This window comes from Marmota marmota, unplaced genomic scaffold (assembly GCF_001458135.2).
Source record: "Marmota marmota marmota unplaced genomic scaffold, marMar, whole genome shotgun sequence".
In the NCBI taxonomy this organism is placed as follows: Eukaryota; Metazoa; Chordata; class Mammalia; order Rodentia; family Sciuridae; genus Marmota; species Marmota marmota.
This window is the reverse complement of record NW_026000241.1, coordinates 17,028,964-17,049,170: the sequence shown is the minus strand read 5'-3', so window position 1 is coordinate 17,049,170 and position 20,207 is coordinate 17,028,964. Positions and strand designations below refer to the sequence as shown.

General features: G+C 38.9%; 1 protein-coding gene across 4 annotated transcripts in view; it reads left to right on the top strand.

Annotated features, from left to right (window-relative positions):
* The first annotated feature begins 1,092 nt into the window (after positions 1-1,092).
* Positions 1,093-20,207, top strand: part of Stac (SH3 and cysteine rich domain) — a 141,184-nt gene continuing 122,069 nt past the window's right edge. The window contains exon 1 of one of the 4 annotated variants that reach the window (XM_048795523.1): positions 1,093-1,459. In XM_048795523.1, coding sequence (XP_048651480.1) covers positions 1,349-1,459 — 111 coding nt within the window. In that variant the 5' untranslated portion in view covers positions 1,093-1,348. The remainder of the gene's footprint in view (positions 1,460-20,207) is intronic. The other 3 variants (XM_048795522.1, XM_048795525.1, XM_015489525.2) reach the window with 3 other exon arrangements.

The following is a 20,207-nucleotide window of genomic DNA, read 5'->3' as shown; positions in this document are numbered from 1 at the left end:
AGTTATTATTATTTTAAGAATTTCAAGATGGCAACACCAAAGCATTAAACCCAGTTCAGGGCCCTATGTGACTGCACAAGTGTCCTGTTCACGAATCTGATCTTGCAAACATCCAGAGCCAATCAACCTTAGATTTACAATTTTTGATTCAAAAATTAAGAGTTTTTTCTTAATGGGGGAGAAAGGCTTTTAAATGTTTAGGTGTGTTTCCTTTTCCTGCACACTCAGGTTATATCTTCAAAAGAAACTGAGCCTTTCCTCATCCAATGATGCTATCTTTATGTTTCCAAAAGACAGAATAAGGCAGGCTTTGCCCCCTGTGAACAGTCTTAAACTTGCCACACTGCAACATCTGATAGCTCTTCAGCTTTTAAGACCTGGCTTAGATTTGAAACTTTGCACACCTAAAAGCATGGATTTTTGAAGTCAAAATGAGTCCAAATCCCAGTTCTATCATTTTTAGTTTAGTGACTTAAAACAAATTACTAACTCCTCCAATTCCTCATTTAGAAAATGGAAGTGATAGTGTCTAGCCCCACAGGGTGCCTGTGAGGATTCAATGAGGTGGCAAGTGGAAAGGAGGTGAGCTCAACAAATGCAATACAAAATGAGCAGCAGGTGTCCACACACTACTTGCACTATCAGCATTAGATTAAAGTGGAATAGGGGAAATTGTAGTGTCCACTCGTCAGGGGACCTCGTGCTCTGGTCTCTGCTCTTCTGCCACTGAACCCTATAAATAGCTAAGTCACTGTATCTCTGGGAGTCACTATTTCTTGGGTTGGGGAATGGGGAGACCTTGCAGGTGGTCCCTCCTGGCCATTGTCATTCATAGTCTTCTATTCTTCGGGGTTTGGTCTGAATTCTCACTATCCCACTTAAGGAACCACCCCTGACCCAGAGCCGGTGGAAGCCCAGCCTCCGGCAGAGCTCCGGTGGGCACTGCCAGCCCGCCTGCCCTCACTAGTCCCTACTCCCTGCGCTGGCCGCGCGGCCCCGCCCAGAGCCACTCGCGCCTCCCCCCTCCTCCCGCGGGCAATCCCGAGCCAGCTCTCCCGCGGCCGGGTGGGTTGGGTGGCTGTCACGACTGTGCGGTCGCCAGCGAGGTGGCCGCGGGCGCGGCGGGGCGGGGCTGGGCGCGCTCTCCCCCCCGCCCGCGGAAGTGCTGGGGAGGTGGGCAGGGCCGGGGCAGGGGTGAGGCCGGAGGAGGGCAAGTCGGCGGCTGGGCGAGGATGGAAGTCCCCGGGACCCGGAGCTGAGCGACGGAGCGCGCGGCGGGCAGGCGCGCCGGAGGAAGGCGAGCTTCGCTGTTCCTCCGGGAGCCCAACACCGTTCCCGCCCGGCCACGATGATCCCTCCAAGCGGCGCCCGCGAGGACGGCGTAGATGGGCTGCCCAAGGAGGCGGCGAGCGCGGAGCAGCCGCCCTCTCCTGCATCCACCAGCAGCCAGGAATCCAAGGTACCGCGCACACTTGCCCCAAGAGAACACAAACTCACTCTGCCCTCCTCTCCCTGTCCACCTCTTCTCCTTCTTTCTGGCGCTTGCGCTACAGGAGATGAGACGTGTCCCTAGTTCAGCCAGGGCTCAAGGACTGGCCCTCCCTTGAGACTTGAACCTCCAGCAGGACCCGCTGCTCAGGATGCTGGACCTCCTCCCTGTGGTCCCAGCTTTGTCGCCCACACAGACTCGAGCCTTGGCGCTGGGCTCCGACCCTGGGAGCTCACGCAATTCATATTGACTCTGGATTCAGAGATCGATTTCTTGAGGCGGGTGGAAGAGGCTTGGTGGTTCTGTGTTTTGAGCCTGCTTGTGCCCAAGCGCATGTAGATTTTAGGGGGGCTTTTGAAGACCGAGGGATGGAGGCAGCCAAGGGATACTCCTTCAGAAAATCCTGGGCACGAAGCCAGCAAAAGGTCGCATCCCAAGGGTCTTAGAAACAGAGCCTTTGCTTAACAGGGCTCATCCCTAACTTCAGATAAGGATAGTTTAAAAAGAGAAATACTGGGCAAAGGGAAATACTGCGTTAGTGAGAAAGTTGGTGCTTCTCCTGTGGAAGTTAATACTCTAAGAACTTACACTTGTCTTTATAACAGTCACTAACACATATATACAAAACCAACCCCGCAGCACTTCTCCTGTCACTATTACACTTCCTCTGAAACTTGCGTGGGTGCCAGGCACATGTTTGGAAATCTTGGAAGAGAATCAAGTAAAATGTGGTTGCTAGCAGTGCATGCCAAATGGCAACTCAGCTGGGAGTGGAAATTGTAAGATGGAGTTTGTAGTTATATGGATTTTTTTTTTTTTCAGTGCAGGGATCCTGGCTCCTTGTACAGATTTGTGTGTGTGTGTGTGTGTGTGAGGACCCCAGGCATTTTTGGAATGTGAGGCTGTCCCTGTATAGTAGCAAAGGAAAGGAGGATGTCAGTGTAGAGGGTAGGTCAGATGGGGCAAGGAAAAGTACAATCCTGTCTCCATGCACACACATCCCCAGAGCCACTGATGAAATCAGCAGTATCAGAATCAACCTAAGTGACTCTGGGGATTTGGTGGGATGCTGGGCACTGCACATTTCCCAGCCTCCCAGAGTTAACCATCAAGGATGGTAATCTTTGCTTTTTTATTTTTATTTTTTTCTGTTAATCAGTTGGCTGACTCAGGGCATGTGTTAAATTTTCTAAGAGTCAGTTGGAAATGAGGGCAAAAGCCTCTCTTCCAGGATCATGGTGAGGCATACATGAGATCACCTAGTTTCCATCCTGGTAGTATCAAGACTCTGTATTTTTCCTTTTCTGTTCTGAGGTGGAGGTGGAATCCATCACATCGCAGATGATCCACCCCAAAGCAGGCTCAAAAATCACATACGCACTACCTTTCTTCCATCTGGACGTTTGAGGAGTCTCATCGTTAACCATCAGTTCTAGAAGCAATGTGGGTTAGCGGCCATTTCAAAGGTGATCTAGAATTCTGTAAATGAATGTACCTAAATGCAAGAGGGACACTGGTGTGAAACTTTTTGAACTGAGCCTGTTGCTCTCCTGTAGGTGTGTTCCGAAAAGGGCTTAGCATTTGGGTAAACAGCAGCGTGGTTCAAACACATTGTATGGGTTTGCTATTTATAGATGTTCTAATGTAAATTATTTGGCAAAGCAAAAACCTCATATGTAATGCCCATAATTATCCACCAATTTATCTGGCTTATAGTTTCAGATTTATATAAGTCGGTTTTTCTCAGTGTGGTCTACACACCTAATATGTGTTTGTACATTCCCAAGTGTGCTATCAGAGCTTAGTCATCTTTGTGAGAGATAAGCATGGAAGGGCCCCAGAGTCCCAGGAAATTGAATACAAAATAGCGTGCCTGCATCTGAATGTTTCTTGGCATAGCATTCATGCTATCTTCAAAGGGCTCCAGGGCCCTCAAAAGTGGCTACATTGCTGGAATGGAGGATTGTGTAGCAAGGGAGTAGGATGGCATGAAACAGAACTATCTATTCCTTCCATACCAGCAAGGCCAGATTGTAAAGTTCATTGACATTGATGAAGATCTTCCATCCTGAAAATACGAGCCCCATAGGAAAAATGTGAGCAAGGCAGTTGTGATCGCTCTATCTTACTATCCCGTGAAGTGCACTTACTTGTCAAAGATAAACAAGAAAATAAATTTCAAATGTATCACTGCAAAAAAAGTCACATAAATGAGGTGATTGATATGTTAATTAGCTTGATTTAATCATTCCACATTGTTTTTCCGTATATCAAAATATCATACTGTATCCCATAAATGTAATACAGCTGTGATCTGTCCATTAAAAATATTAATCAGGGCTGGGGTTGGAGCTCAGTGGTAGAGCACTTGCCTCCCAAGCATGAGACCCTGAGTTCGATCCTCAGCATCACATAAAAATAAATAAATAAAAATAAAGATATTGTATCCATTTACAACTAAAAAAATTTAAAAAAATGTTAATCATATTTGTTATAAAATACTCCATGAAACAAGCATGATTCAGGCCCCTCTGTGCATTAAACTTCCTCAAGGAAGACTTTTAAAATCACTTTTAAAAAACATTTTTCTTCGATTATAAAAATAACAAATATTTTATAGATAGGTGACAAGTTCATATAAAAATAAAGAAAAATAATCACCCCTTCACTCACAATCCAGAGACAACAACTGACAGCACTTTGATCTCTATCTTACATCTTTTTCATCTATTTTTATTTTGCATGGTTGAGAGAACAATGCTTGCTATTATTCATTTGGTAAGTGATTACTGTAAGTCAGGAATAACCTTAATCTTCAAAATAGAAGATTCTGTTATTATTTCCATTTTAGGGATAGAAAAGTGGGAGCTCAGAAAGGTTAGATGACTTGCCCAAGATCATGTGACGAATTGAGTGACAAAGGCAGGCAGGACCAGGATTCAGGCAGCATGGCTTTCAACTTTTCTGCCACTATCACTCATACTTGTGCAATGTTTTACCTCAGGCCTCTTTTAAGCCTAAGGATCCTACACGACACTAAAAGTCATATGCAATGTGTCTTCTTAAAAATCTTTTCCAATAAATTCAACTGCAATACCACGTTAAATGATTGATGGCCAATTCTTGTCCAGCCTCTTTGTATTGGCTTTTGCTACTCACTCCCCAAAAAGTGTATTTATGGAAGTAATTAAATGGAGCATCACAGGATCATCTGGAAAATGGGACCATGAAAGACCCTGCAGTCCACAGGGTCCATAAAATTTCATAAGATACCTAAAATGTCATAGTACATAAAAATACATAGACCATCTCCAGATGTAAAATGAGTGCATAAAATGTCTCCAGAAGTCCATTTGCTTTGCAGAGTCTTTGAAATGCTAAATCCTAGAACATTAAAATTGGAAACATTGGAAATCATCTCTTCCAGGTACTTTTTAAAATTATGGATCAGTTTTTGGGGAAATTTATCTTATTGTAGAACATTTCAATATACACAAACGAAGAGAAAGCAAGTATAAGGAACCATCATGGATCTAATTGCCCAGGTTCAGTAATTATCAGTTCCTGGACAGCATTGTTTCTACACATCCACCATCACCACCAGCCCCCATTCTCCCACACGGAATCATTTGAAAGCAAATTCTAGCCATGAAGTTATTTCACTGGCAAATATTTTAGGTTGCATCCATAAAAGGGGCTCTTTTTGTAAATATGACTATGATCCTATTAGCACATATTCCAGGTGTTTCTTCTGGTCAAGGGTCATATATATATATATATATTTTTTTTTTTTTTGGAGGTACATGAATGGTCTTTGGAAAAGCTGTGAGTAAACAAAACCAGCATTCAAAGTTGCACATGTGCAGGCATTTGTGCCTTGTCTGGGGAAAGGATTTATAGCAGACATCAGATCCATAAGGGTATATAACCTTCAGGGGCTGTTTCTCTCCCTCTCTCACCTCCTACCTCTCTCTGTCTCCCTCTCTCCCTGTCCCCCTCTCCCTCCTTTTCTTTCTCCCTCCTTCTCTTCATCTCAGAAATTGGGAAAGAGAGGAAGTGACTTGTTTGAGATAGTTACTGGCAATTCTTCTGTCTAAAAACCCTGTCTTGGATTTTGGATATCCCAGTACAATTTCCTCAGAGAAAATTCCTGTAAGCACATGTAGTAATGAAGTTTAATGTAATTGTGGTTTTTCTTTTTTATTGGTTGAGTTGAGAAAGTTTGAAAACCACTAATGTACCCCACTCTACTGTCTTTCCATTAACTATTCCAGAAAGACCATGGTCTAATTTATTTTATAAGTGCTAGACAGAAATCATTGAACCAAAGAAAAATTTCATGTTTCTGTGACCACAGGCAAGTTCCTTATGTCTCCAAGCCTTGGCTTCCTCATCTATAAAATGGAGATGCTAATGCCCAATTGGTGTGGTTTTTCTGTAAAACCTAAGAAAGTGTAGAACACGCACTATATACTTCAAAAACATATAAGCATGAAGCACTTTTGTTTTCTCTTCTTATTTCAAATTGAAAGACACCTACTACTAGCCAACCCTAAATGTCATCATTGGAATAATTGCAATTGTTGCAATTGACATTACAATAGCATATCTAAGTTTGTTCCCTTTGGACTCTTAGTTATGCTATTTACTACAGTGAGATCTCGCTATTTTGCATCCCCAAGACCTATAACATGTGACTTCATTTTTGAAAGTGTGCACCCATTGCCCCAATGAAGCCATGAACCAAGGAGCCAGCTCACTCCCGAATAATCCTCTCTGAACCTATAGCACCATCTATCCTAAGGAAAAAAGTCCCTAAGGATGAGGAAAAGCCCTGAATCTCTCAGAAATGTTTCTGTATCTGTCCATAAATAAGTATTCTTGAATGCCTATTTTGTGCCGCACATGCACCACATCAAGACATGAATCTGTTATTAAAAAGGAATTTAACTTCTACTCAGGAGAGAAAATGAAATAAAATGGAACCTTGGCTTTGCACCCAGATTGCCTAAGGAACCCAGACCAAAGGCTAGACCTCCTAATTTGTAATCTCTGGGAAAGGGTTCCAGGCATCAGTATTTCTTAACCTTCCTTGATTTTTTTGTGCCGAAAAGTTTGAAAAACACTGGTCTAGACTCTAAGAATTGTAGAATGTCCACGAAAGCAAAAGTCAGTGTTTTCCTGCCACCTTCTTCCGGTTCTATCCAGGGTACTTGAAATATTTGCTTGTATTTTCTCTGTCCTCTTCACTTCCCATTCACACTTCAATCCAAAGAAACGGCATTGGCAAAGGTTGCCTGCTTGTTGTCCCCAATTTGGCCAAATAATGTTAAGCATTACTCAGAAACAGCTGGATTTACAAGGCTGACTCTGTCCTTAATGAAGTTATTTCTCTGCTTATAAAAGTACAATGTACTCAATGTAGACAACTATAAAATAGAAAAATATGAAGTGGACAAAAATTCATTCATCAACAACCCTGAGATAAAGACTGTTAATTTTTTTACTGTATTTTCACACACACACACACACACACACACACACACACACACATTAGTTATACATGGACACAATATCTTTATTTTGTTTATTTAATTTTATGTGGTGCTAAGGATCAAACTCAGTGTCTCACATGTACAAGGCAAGAGCTCTGCCACTGAGCCACAACCCCAGCCCATACATTTATTTTCTTATGCAGATACCCACTGAAAATAAAATTGAAACAGTGAATTCCTAAGTGCCCGGTATGCTTTTTCTTCCACCTAATGGTTTACATATATAGTTTTCCTATACATGATATTCCATTTCACTGTTATACCACATCAAGTTCATCAGCCCCTTCTGACTTCATAGTTAATTTCCTTCCTAGATTTCACACATTTAAAAATATTAAAATGTGCATCCTAAGGCAAAAACATTATATGTATTTCTGATTAGCTTCATGAGACATTCTATTGTAAGTCTGAGTATGAACATTCCTAAGATATTGCATTCTCATTGTTACTTTCTCATGGAAAGTTCTGTTTTGGTCTTACTTTTTTTTTAGTAAACTTTTCGTTGAAATCTAACACCACAACAAAAAGTACACACACAAAAAAAGATTACAGCTTCATGAATTTTTCAAGAACTTTTTATCTGTATGTAACTATCACAAAAATTACAAAGTCAAATGTTGCCAGCATGCCAGAAACCTCCTCATGACCCCTATTAGTCACTGCCCTCCCTAAATTAAAAATATCCTTATTTCAAATAACATGAATTTTGCTGATTTTTGAGCTTTGATAAGTGGAACATAAAGTGTACACCTTATGTGCCTGGCCTTTTTTTTAGTTGTAGATGGACACAATACCTTTTTTATTTGTATGCAGTGCTGAGGATCGAACCCATTGCCTCACATGTGCAAGACACACGCTCTACCACTAAGCCACAACCCCAGCCATGCAACATTTTATGGTGAGGTTCATCTGTGCCACTTGATGCAGCACTAGCTTTCCTTTTCATTGCATGAAGTAGAACACAATGCATTTACTCATTTAACTGTTGATAGACATTTGAAATGTTTCTTATTTTTTGCTGCTGCAATCAGTACTGCTATGAACATTCTTGTGCCTATTCTTTGTGACACATATGTAGTATCATTGGGTGTATACCTAGAAGAGGCATTGCTAAATTATAGGATGCATATGTTCAATTTAATAGATACTGTCAACTTCCCAAAGTGACAATAGCAATTTACATCTCACCATCAATATATAACAGTTCAATCTTCTCTTCATGCTACCAATGCTTGGTATTTTCTCTTTCTCATTTTAGCTCTCCCATAGGTGATTCATAGTAGTTCAATGTGATTTTTAACTTGTATTTCTTTAATAACTGAGTTTAGCAGTTTTGCACACAGGTAATGCACAGAGTTTCTGGTTTATTCACATCTTTGCCACCACCTGTTATATTCTGCAGTTTTTGTGTTTTTATCTTAATGGACATAAGGAGGTATCTTCTTGTGGTTTTGATTTGCATACACCTGTTTAGTGATGGTCAACATCTTCCCAGGTATTTATAAGTTGTTTCAATATCTTTTTTTGGAGATAGGTCTATTCAGAGTGTTTGAAAAGTTTTTAGTTAGGTTGTTTGGGGGTTTTTTTGTTGATTTTTGAAGGACAAAGAAGTATTGAATTTTATTATTTTTTTAATTGCATCTGTTCACTAAGGAAGGTTTTTTCTACTGTTGTCATTTCTCTTTTCTGAATTATCAATTCATGTCCTTGTCTGTTTTAATCATTTTCATGCAGTTTCTATTGATTTGTAAAAATTCTTCATGCATATTAAAATAATGGTCTTTTGCATGGGTTATAAATTTGCTCTTCAGTTTCGTTTATTACAATTTTATCTCATATTTCTTTTCTTACAGTGTTAATTGTCTCAAATGTAGTTAGCTATAGTTTTTTTTTCATTTATATTTAGAAACATGTTTCCCACCCTGAGATCAAAATTCCCACCCTGAGATCAGAAAGATATTAATCTATATTTTTCTTTAGATCCCTAATATATACTTTTTATTTTTATCACTTTAATCCATCTGGTATTTATGTCATTATGAGGTATGCAGGAACTCTAATTTTTCCCAAATGATTAATCAGTGTTTTTAAACCATTTGTTGAATAATTTATTCTCTTTTCACTGATTTGAAATGTTACATTTATTATGTAATAGATGGTAATATGTACTAGGTTCTCTTTTAGAGTCATCTGTTATAGTCTAATGACTTGTAACCTTCTTTTTTTTTTTTTGATTTAACACTATACTGTACTTTTGCATTACCATTACATTTTCAACTATTGTAGCTTTATAATAGAATTTGATCATCGATAATGCAAGTACCCTTTGGTGATTTTTATTTAATTATCTATCCATACTTGCCTTTTGGCTTTTCTATCAAGTTATAAAAATAATATTTTGGTGAAAATATTTTTTATGGTTAAGATATTCAAAATCCTTTCTTCTAGTTTTTTGAAACATACAGTACAAAATTGCTATTCATAGTCACCCTACTGTGCAGTAGTACACCAGAGCTTCTTATTCCTATCGAACTAAAATGTAACACTTAAGAAATGATAAATATTTGAGGAGATAGACATATTTAACCTGATTTAAATAGTGCACAATGTATACATGTGTTGAAATATTACACAGTACCCCATAAACATGCATATTTTTTAAATTTTATGTATCAGTTAAAAAATTAAATTCTAAAAGCTACAATGTTTTTAAATGAATCAAAATAATATTTTAAAAATAATTGCATGGAACATTGGGGATAATTTTAGTGAAATCTTTGTAATCACGTGATTTTTCATCCAGGAATATATCTCTTTCACTTTGAAATGTCTTTTACATCTCTCATAAATGCTGGGAAAATTTCTCTAAATATTTTCTGCCCAATTCTATGTTAGCTTTTTCCTGGGTTTCTTAATGTGATTGGGTTCTATAACAAAATATCATAAACTGAGTGTTTTGTTTGCAAACAACAGAAATGCATTTCTCATAGTCCTGGAGACTGGGAAGTTCAAGACCAAAGCACTGTCAGATTTGGGGTCCACAAGAGCCTGTTTCCTGGTTTGTAGATTATGCCTTCTATTTATGTCTTCTTTTGGTGGAAGGGGCAGGTCAGCTCTGCAGGGCCTCTTGTGTGAGCACCAACCCCTAAGCGCTGTATCCTTATGACCTACTCAGCTCCCCAAGTCTCCATCTCTTAATATTATCTCATTGATGATTCAGTTTCAACAAATTGAAGGAGAGGCAAACATGAAGAGCATAACACTGGGTATTTCATCTCTGAATAACTACCAAGAAGCATCCCTTTCCTAGTTTCTAACTGGTGTTAGTTGGCACATAGAAAATTTTACATTAATTTGTAATATAAGATCTTACAGATTTTATTTCTTATTCATTAACAAAGAAATTACACCAAAAGATGTAAAAATGGCCAGCAAGTATGAAAAGATGTTCAATATTGCTATGCATTGGAGATATACCAACTAGGAGATACCACCTCACACTCTTAAGGATAGCTATTATAGAAAAGACAAAAGCTAGCCTGGAGTGGTGGTGCGCTCCTGTAATCCCAGTGGCTTGGGAGGCTGAGGCAGGAGGATCATGAGTTCAAAGTCAGCCTCAGCAAAAGCAAAGTGCTAAGCAACTCAGTGAGACCCTGTCTCTAAATAAAATACAAAACAGGGCTGGGGATGTGGCTCAGTGGTCGAGTGCCCCTGAGTTCAATACCTGGTACCCGCCCCCCACACCAAGGTAAAAGACAGGAGCTAACAAATGTTAGTAAGGGAGTAAGAAGAGAAAATCCTAGTACGTCACTGATGGGAAAGTAGGTTGGTGCAGCCAGTATGAAAAACTGTATGAAGTTTCCTAAAGAAATAAAAATAGAACTGCCATACAACCCAGCAATCTGTTCTGGATACATACTCAAAGGCAATGTAGTCACTTCCTTGTGAAGGTATCTGTGTTCCCCTGAACCTTGCAGCAAGCCAAGACATGGACACAACCACAGTGTCCACTGAGCATGAATGGAAAGAGATTATGATATAAGCACCCATATATGTGCATATGTATACTCCAATTTGTGTGTGTATTTGTGTATGTGTATATCACATATGTACACATGAATACATATATATAGGAATATTATTCAGGCTTTTAAATGTAGATCTGCCCTTTGCCACAACATGAATGGATCTGGAGGACATTATGCTAAGTTAAGAAAGAAATGTAACTGCATGATCTCATCTCATTGAAATGTAGAATACAGAGAGAGAGAGAGAGAGGGAGGGAGAGAGAGAGAGAGAGATGGTGAAGGAAGCAGGGGTCACCATCAGGTTGGGGTAGAAAAAAATGGGGAGATGTAGGTCAGAGGATATAAAATAGCACATACATAGGATGAGGAAGTTTAGAAATGTAATGTGCAACATGAGAAATGAAGTTAATGAAGATGTCTTTTATTATAAATTTTTTTCTTAAATAAGATTTTAGCTGTTTTGTCACACACAAAAACATACCTTTATGAGATGATAGAGAAGTCTATCTGTTTCACTATAGGTACCAGTTTACTACTATCTGTATGTATTATAACTTCATGTTGTAAACTCCAAATACACAGCAGGAAATTTATTTTAAAAGATATTTTAACAGATAAGAGTTAATTAGCATGTGCTAAGTGCTTGACACAGTGCCTGGACTATAGTAAGTAAGTAGCAGCTATTATTATTAGATTATTATCATATCTACAGTAATAATTCAGTCATAGTGCTGTAGGTAAGGATAGGGACTTACTATATTAGAACTCCTCAATACGATATTAGTGGAAATATCGGACTGGTACCTGATTTATTTTAAAGGCCACTAAAGTTTTAAGTGCAACATACCATGGTGTTGGTGTGAAGGGTGAGCAGTGGTTTCCAGGAGTGTCTCAGACTGAATAATTAAGGACACTTAATTGGGCGGTGCATTACAAGTTCAGCTTCAAGACAACTTCATTTCCAAATAACCAATCCCAGAAGATCCCCTTCTACACAGATTTCAGACTCTCCAGACTCATACGCACAGTTAAACTGTGATAGTCTTTCTTGGTTAAAGATAGGTCATGTTCCTAACGTAATGAGAATCTCCATCAGCAATCGATGGGGAATGATTTCAAATGACTTTTGGGCAAGTACTGAAATAATCATGTGATTTTTTTTTTGTCCTTTGGCCTCTTTATCTGATGGATTGTATTAATAGATATCCTAAAATTAAACTCTTCTTCCATTCCTGGAACAAGTCCTACTTGGCCATGGGGATTTTAATAAACTTCTGGGTTTTGATTGCCAATGCTTTATTATTTTTACATCTACATACATAAGGGAGATGATTCTATATCTGTCAGTTTTGTGTTATTGGTTGGATTTTGTTTTTGAGGATATGCCAAGTTTTTTAAAGCAAATTATTTGGAAAGATATCTGTGCTTGGTTTGGGTTTTATCTGTGGAACAGTTTATAAAACCCAGAATTAATCTCCTATTTGAATTTTTTGGGGTTGGGGATGAAGTACCTATAATATCTAAACTTAGCACCTATCTTAAAATTAAAAGTTCAAAGTATTTTTTCTAGTTTTTATTCTGTTTTTTTTTTTCAAATTGACTTAGGTCAAATTTGTCAATTTCAGTTTTGCCACAAAATTGTCCGTATCATTTGACTTTTCATCACTTCTCTGTATGGGGTCATAGTAGGACAGCCCTGGGACATTCCCTTGGTCACTATCCCATCTTTACTCTGGCAGGCATCCTAAAAGTCTCCATCCTATGAACCCCCACTGTGTAACTCTATTTTTGTCTAATTGTTGTCCCTTAGATCTAGGAGCATTAGATCAGGAGCATTAAATACCAATTCTCAGACCTCTACCTTACCAGAATAAGGACACCTTGCTCATTCCCCAAATCTCTCCCATTCTTGGTTCTCTGCCTCGTGTTCTTATAGTTCCTCCCTGGTCCTAATGGCTATCTCTTCCTTCTCCACCCAGCATTCTATTTTTAGCCCTCATCCCTTCTCACTCTCTTTCATCTCTTTGGTTCTTCATGGGGATAGAGCTTATTGATTCTTATTATTTCATTCATCAATTGTTAACTCCCAAATATGAATCCATACTGGACATCTCTCTTCTAAGCTCTAAACCAATATATCCACCTGCCGTTTGGACAACCTCTCTTTATGCTTGAATTTTAAATTCAACCCACCTTTAACTAAATGCATTATTTTCCACCTCACTTCTTCTTATGTATTCTTAATTCTTTGTGATCACCCGTAGATACGCATCATCTGTGGAGTCAACCAAACTAGAAAACCAGAAGTCATCTTTCATATGACTCTGAGGAGGCCTGAGCATGGAGGAGACTATTTGGCATTAGGTGGACTGGAAATGCATTGTCTCTTGAATCTGGGAGGGTGTTTCTTCTGTTAAAAAAATGAAACTCATACATGTTACCTGTTTTTAATGTCCTTCATTGCCAAAGTATTGATCAGCATGCTTTCCTAAGGTCTGAGAGCCAATGTGACTTCCTGAGTTAGTCAGCTTTGTGTCGTGGTGAACAAAAGTACCTAACAAGAGCAAGTTAGAGGAGGAAATGTTTACTTGTCTCACAGTTTCAAAGATGTTAGGACATGGTCAGCCTGTTCTGGGTCAGAGGCAAGACAGAACATCATGGTGGAAGGGAATAGTGGAGGAAAACTGTTCAGCTTGTGGCAGTTTGGAAGCAAAGAAAGGGAGGAGCTAGTGAGAAGATAAATATTTTCAGGGAATACCTCCAGAGACCTACTTCCTCCAACTAAGTCCTATCTCCAGCTATCAATAGATTAATCCACCAAATGAATTAATGTTGTCCATTCATCCATCAATGGCTTGATCCATGAAGTGGATTAATGAGGTCAGATAAGGCCAGAGCCCTCATGATCCAATCATGACCGTAAAGCCCCATTTATGTACCTTTGTTGTATTGAGGACCATGCTTTAATCACATGAGCTTCTAGGGGACATTCCACTTTCAAACTATAATACCTAAGTATGAAAGATTGATCTCAGACATAGGAATTATACTAAAAAAGAAGGACCCAGAAGTCCTGCAAATTGACATGAGAAAAGTGAAAAGATCTCACTTTCCCTCTTCCTGTACAACACTCTCAGTTTTAGCAGAAAGAAGTGACTTATAGATCTTTGAATAGAATCTCATCACATCCTTTTGCCTAGAGATTTCAATCACCAGAAGTGTCACAGAGCTGCAAGGCCCCTTCTTCTCCCACAGTCCATCTCAATACATGTCTGCTTATCTGCTAATTCTCCCCTTGCCCAATCTCCCAAGAGGTCAGTGCCCTCCACTCTACCCTCTGGAATTCACCATTTAGCAACATCCTCTTTATCCTCAACTTCTTCTCTTATGTGTCATTTACTTCTGACCCTATAGAATTTTCAAGTGGTAGCTCTTTTCTCCTTCTTTGAGCCTGGTGGCTGCAGAAACAGACTTCTGCTTCCAGATTATTGTACCTTCTCACCTAAAGCTTACAGCTTTCAAAATCTAGGCCTTCAGGCTCTTTCACCCACTGCTGTCACCAGCAGCTGCTTATCAACCCCAAGGAGGTCTCCCCTTCTCCATGAGGTAGAGCCAGGTTCAAGGTAGAGCCAGGTTTATATTAATTCACTCTATCACTACTCCTGTTAAAATCCTTGGTGATTTTCACACACTGATGCTGGGACTCTTCCAAATATCCTGACTTCTGAGATCTTAAACTTTTCTCCTATGATCTTGTATTCCAATCTTTTACATGTCAGCCACCCACTTCTGTGGGAATTCCCAAGCCTTTGCCTGCATGGGGATTATGCCCTTTCCATAATTTCCAGAAACTATGCCCTTTCTTTCACGCTTCCTACTCCGTGACTACCATCTCATATCTTTTGTCAGAATTCCCTTTAGCACTTCTATTGCAAAATGTTTCACCCCACTGGAGCATAAAATTCATTAAACCAGCGAGCTTGCCCTCTTTTCATTGATCTTTACCCATTTTATCTTCTCAGATTCTACTTTTTAATCATTGTAATTAGTCTCTTGGAAATATTCCCAACCCTCTTGCTCCTGTGTCCCTTTGTTTAGAGTCAAGGAGAGAAATTCAACCTACCTAAAGCCTATTTGCCATAAAGTTGTGTACCTGTACTCCTGGAGAAAATAGAGAAGATGGATGAAAAAAATACATAACATTATTTTAAGCAGTGATGAAGTTACACAGAAGAAAGAGCACAGGCGGAAAGGGGTGTTGAGGGATCTATAGTGTATACAACATTTCAGTGGATGTGTGTGACTGTCTCCAAATTCATATGTTGAAACTCTGTCCTCCAATGTGATGGCATTTGGAGATGGGCCTTTTGGGAGGGAATGAAGTCATGAGAATGGAGCTTGCACCCTCTCTCATCTCTTTCTAATGTAAGCATAGAGCAAGAAAGCAGCCATTTGTGAATCAGGAAGAGGGTCCTCACTGAGGAATTGACCATGCTGGCACCCTAATCTTAGACTTCCAGCTTGCAGAACTGTAAGAAATAAATGCTCGTTGTTTAAGCCACCTGGTCTGTCTTATCCTAGCAGCCCAAACTGATTAAATCAGTGACAAGGAAGGGAGTCTATGGAAAAGTGACCTTGGAGTTAGAAACCAGTAAGGGTGCAAGCCACATGAAGATATGAAGATCTAGGGTAAGAGGGGAAGGAGTGAGAGATCTGGGCAAAAGCCCAGAGGTAAAAAAAAATAAAAAATTAAAAATAAAAAAAAATTTAAAAAAAAACCTTTTCAAAGAGCATCAAGAATCAATGTAGTAGAAATTAACCACATGTGGCTGGTTACATTTAAATTTAAATGAATCAAAATGTAAAATTCAGTTTGATCATACTGCATTCCAAGTACTTGGTAAGTACATGTGGCTAGTGGCTACCATATTAAACACCACAGACTATGAAGCATTTTCATCATTGCAAAACATTTCTAGTAGACACTTCTGGCTAGATGCTATGGACCTTACTGGCCATGCTGAGGAATCTCAATTTTGTTCAAAATTTGATAGAAAGCCTTTGGAGAAAGCTGAGGATGAGGAGGATCTGAGCAGTACGTGATTCACATTTTTCAAATATTGCAATCCTACTGCCATATGCAGTGGTATTATGGAAAGTAAGAACAGAAGCAAGAAGGCTAGTTAGAAAACTGTAATAGTCCAGATTAGGAAGAATTCTTACACCCAGTATTAGTGTGAGACTTAAGAAGAGTTCAATTTTGAGATATCTTTTGGGGGCTGGGGTCATAGCTCAGTGATAGAGCACTTGCCTAGCATGTGTGAGGCACAGGGTTCAATTCTCAGCACTGCATAAAAATAAAGATCCATTGATAACTAAAAAAAAATTTAAAAAGATACATTCTGAAGTAAAGTCAACAGGATTTTCTATGAATTTGGTGTGTGTATAGTGGAGAGGCATAAGAGAATCCAAGGATGACTCTTGAAGGGTTAACAGGAGAACCAAAACGGATACCTCTATCAAACCTTTTGTGATCCGAGAAGTCCTTTGAAAAATGTGTGTTGGTAGTGGTCCCAGTAAGCTTAGATGATGGGATGTGAGTTAATCTTATGGATAGCCTTGCAAACGATGGAACCAATATAACTGGCTTGGCTAACATTATGTACTAGACAGAAATAGACAAGAAATTTAAAGAGGTCAGATGAAGGTCTTAGAAGCTGGGCAGAGGGATTTAGATTTGAAATGTGAGGATAAGAGTTGCCATTAATGTTGTAGTAGTGAAGTGAAAGATGGATTGGCATGGAGAGCACTTACAGCCAGAAAAGTGAGCAATCCAGTCTTACAAAGATTACAGAGAAGAAATGGAGAAAAGAGCAGGCATGAGAGGAATTTTGAAGACAAGTACAAGTGTCTGGTTCTTCCTCAGGGAGCTATCTTTTTAGAATTTGCACAAGGGGCAGAGGTTGGTTTCAACCAGGAGGATCCTTATCTGGATAGACTATGTAGCATCAATGGCCAGAATAATTGACTAGATAGAGATTCTAGGATCAGAGCCAGAAACATGGAGACTAGGAAAATTCCAGAGGGAGGGGGTAAGAAGCAAGAGTGCCAAAGAGTTCATGTTTGCAGTGAAGATAAGAAGCAGGATAGAATGAGGTGCAAAGTCATCAAGATGAAGATTGTTAATCTCTCTGCTTACTGAAGCTCTTCTCTTCTAGGTAAATTATCTATGTCAATTATCAGACAACCCTTAGCCACTGGGATTGATTGTCAGTCCTAGTCATCTACATTCAAATCTCCTTGTGAGGTAAGAAGATGGAAGCAAGGACCAGAATCATCCAACAAGAAAGCACTTTTGCCTTCCATAGCATAAGCCATCTCTCCACAAAGTTAAAAAATAGGGAAGACTCAAATAGAAAGACTGGAATGATTCATAAGTTTAATGAAATTGATTTCCTTTCCACCATTTTTTTAGCACATATCAAAACAAAGTTTGATCAAGCAAAGCATACATGACTTAGATATGCATGCCAAAAACATATATTGGATCTGTTTGTTAAATAACTTTTTCTTACTGGTTTGCATTAAGAAATATGAGATGAAGTTCCTTAGAAAAATAATATTAAAAATAAATATAAAAAATAATATTTCAAATAACAAAATATTATTAAAATATTTTAAAATAATATTTAAAATAACAATAAAAATCACATGGCACAAATGCAACAGTCTTTAAATCAGTTTTATGCTTGAAAATAGTAGGAATAATTTTCTGGTAATATATTAATAGTATGCAAAATTAATTACTGACAACTTCTTTTCTAGGAACATTTTCTCGGAGTTCCATATTTTGGGGAAAATTAGCTCTTTCCATTTCAAAGAAGTGCAAGGAAACTTTATCAGATGAGAAAGCTCAGAAAGGAAGCCTTACTGATAACAGAGGATGTGAACATGGTCCAAGTATATTATTATTGAAAATATTGCTTGTAAATCTATCTGGTTTGCATTTCCATAGTACCAAAAGCAGAACAAATCAAATGGAATTTCAATCACATATAATAGACATGCATTCAAAGCAATTTTGTTGTTTTCATAAACTTCCTCTTTCTAACTACTCCAGCTCACCATTTTAAATGCCAGTAATTGAACTTTTTTGAGTATAGGACATTTTTTGCGTTGCACTAAAGTCCATATTGCTGTGCTGTCCTGGCTTTTGTGTCTGATTCTGACATCTTTCTATCTCCTCCCAAACAGACATGATATCTCTCTGGTCTGCTTTGAGGCTCTGACTTGCCTCTGCTACTGTGCTTTGGTCTTGGAAAATAAATCACCAATTCATTGGAATTTCATGTTCCTTAGACATTGACTGTGACAGACTATCAGAGAAGTAAACAGAGGAGTTTTGTCTTTCAGTGTTTTTATTACTATTTAGTGATTAGTCTAGTAGCTCATCAAATGTTTTGTTCATGATTTTCTGGTTTGGGCTGTTTTGCAGAAGTTCTTTTATCAGATGCTGTGTTTCTAAAATCTTGTCAAAAAAGCAAATCAATTAAGCAGAATTAACTGGTATCTATTTGTTTAATTAATATATTTTTTGCCAGATGATTAATGCATTGATTGGTTTGTTGGTAATCATCCTCGATGGTCCTGACTTTCTAATTAATAATGAAAAGGTAAATTCCCGAATATAAGGTCTTGTTTTTGTCAACTTCTATAGAGTACATTTTTAACTGCTATATTAAGCTCTGTATCTTCTACTATATTTCCTATAAGTGAAAATGATCAAAATAAGTGTCCCATGAATAAGTTGCATAGGGCAAAAAAAAAAGAGAGCGAGAGAGAGAGAAAAGGAAAAACTTCCAGTTTTCAAAATTAAAATATAGTTCTTATTCTTCTTTCCATGAATACAAGAAAGAATATGGTGTATAATCAAGAGTCCTCGTGGCAGACCTCAGCTCAGCCCACTGAAGAACCTCAAATATGCAGATTTTTAATCACGGTGAAAAGTCTTCCATCTATAGATTACCCAAGCGGTCAATAATTTTATGGATTTTATGAACCTATCTGAGAAAGCAACATGTATTCTGTTTCACATGTTATTTGTTAGTTTGTTCTTGTGGTTGGAGTTATTTTGGCAGCTTCTTTCATAAGCTGATTATTTGGCAACTTCTACATGTAGCAAGCAGAGGGGAAAAAAATAAACTTTTATACCCAATTTGTAGTAAATCATGTTGTTGATAATGGAAACATGGAGACCGGGAAAATTTTAAACTCACGTATCAGGGGCCAAGAGCAAAAAATCAAGCTGTGTAGTTTTCTATCAAGACCCACCCTGGCTCTCTATTGGATCTTCAGTTGCATGTTTGATCACAACTTAGTTGGACAGCTGCACAGAGGCCCTGAGCCCATGCACCTGGTTTCCAGACTCCAGACAGCAGCTGTGAGACAGAAGGAGACTGATGAGCAGCAGCTCTGACCTCGTCTCCCATGGTCAGTCTAAAATGTCACCTGCCGGTTCATGAGCTTTGTACTAAGACTATCCTAGATATGATTTTTATAAGGGAAACTAAAGAAAGAAGAAAGGAAAGAAACTAAATTGACTCACATACATTCAAATCATATAGCTGTGACCTGGAAGAGGCATTCTTCTGACATAAAAGTTGCCACCACTGCAGAAAGTATGGGATTTACATTGTTTTATTATCTTCTCTTTTCCCTTAATTGGAAGTCTCTGAAAGTTAGAACCTGAAGTTCCACGGCATGGGATTTATTAAGGGTGTGCTCTCTGAAAGAACCTACAGGGCAGGAAAGGAAGCAGGTGGAGCAAGAATGTGATCTCACATCAAGTCTCACCTTGGCCTGACCTCACAATGGTCACTGGAGCACAAAATGCACCACAGGGTTGACCCTGCAAGGCAAGGGGACAGGGCTTTAAAACTTTATATCAGTCTTATCTGTTGGCCCCACAGATAAGTGGGTGAGGGATGCATAATATCCCCAAAAGGACAGGCCCTATTACTTGAGGACAATTCTGAAGGAAGAAAGATCTTTGAGCCAAGGCAACAGAGAGCTGGGAGACTGGAAGAGGATCTGGGCAAGGCATCCCAGCACCCTCTGGGGGAGGTCCTACCTGCA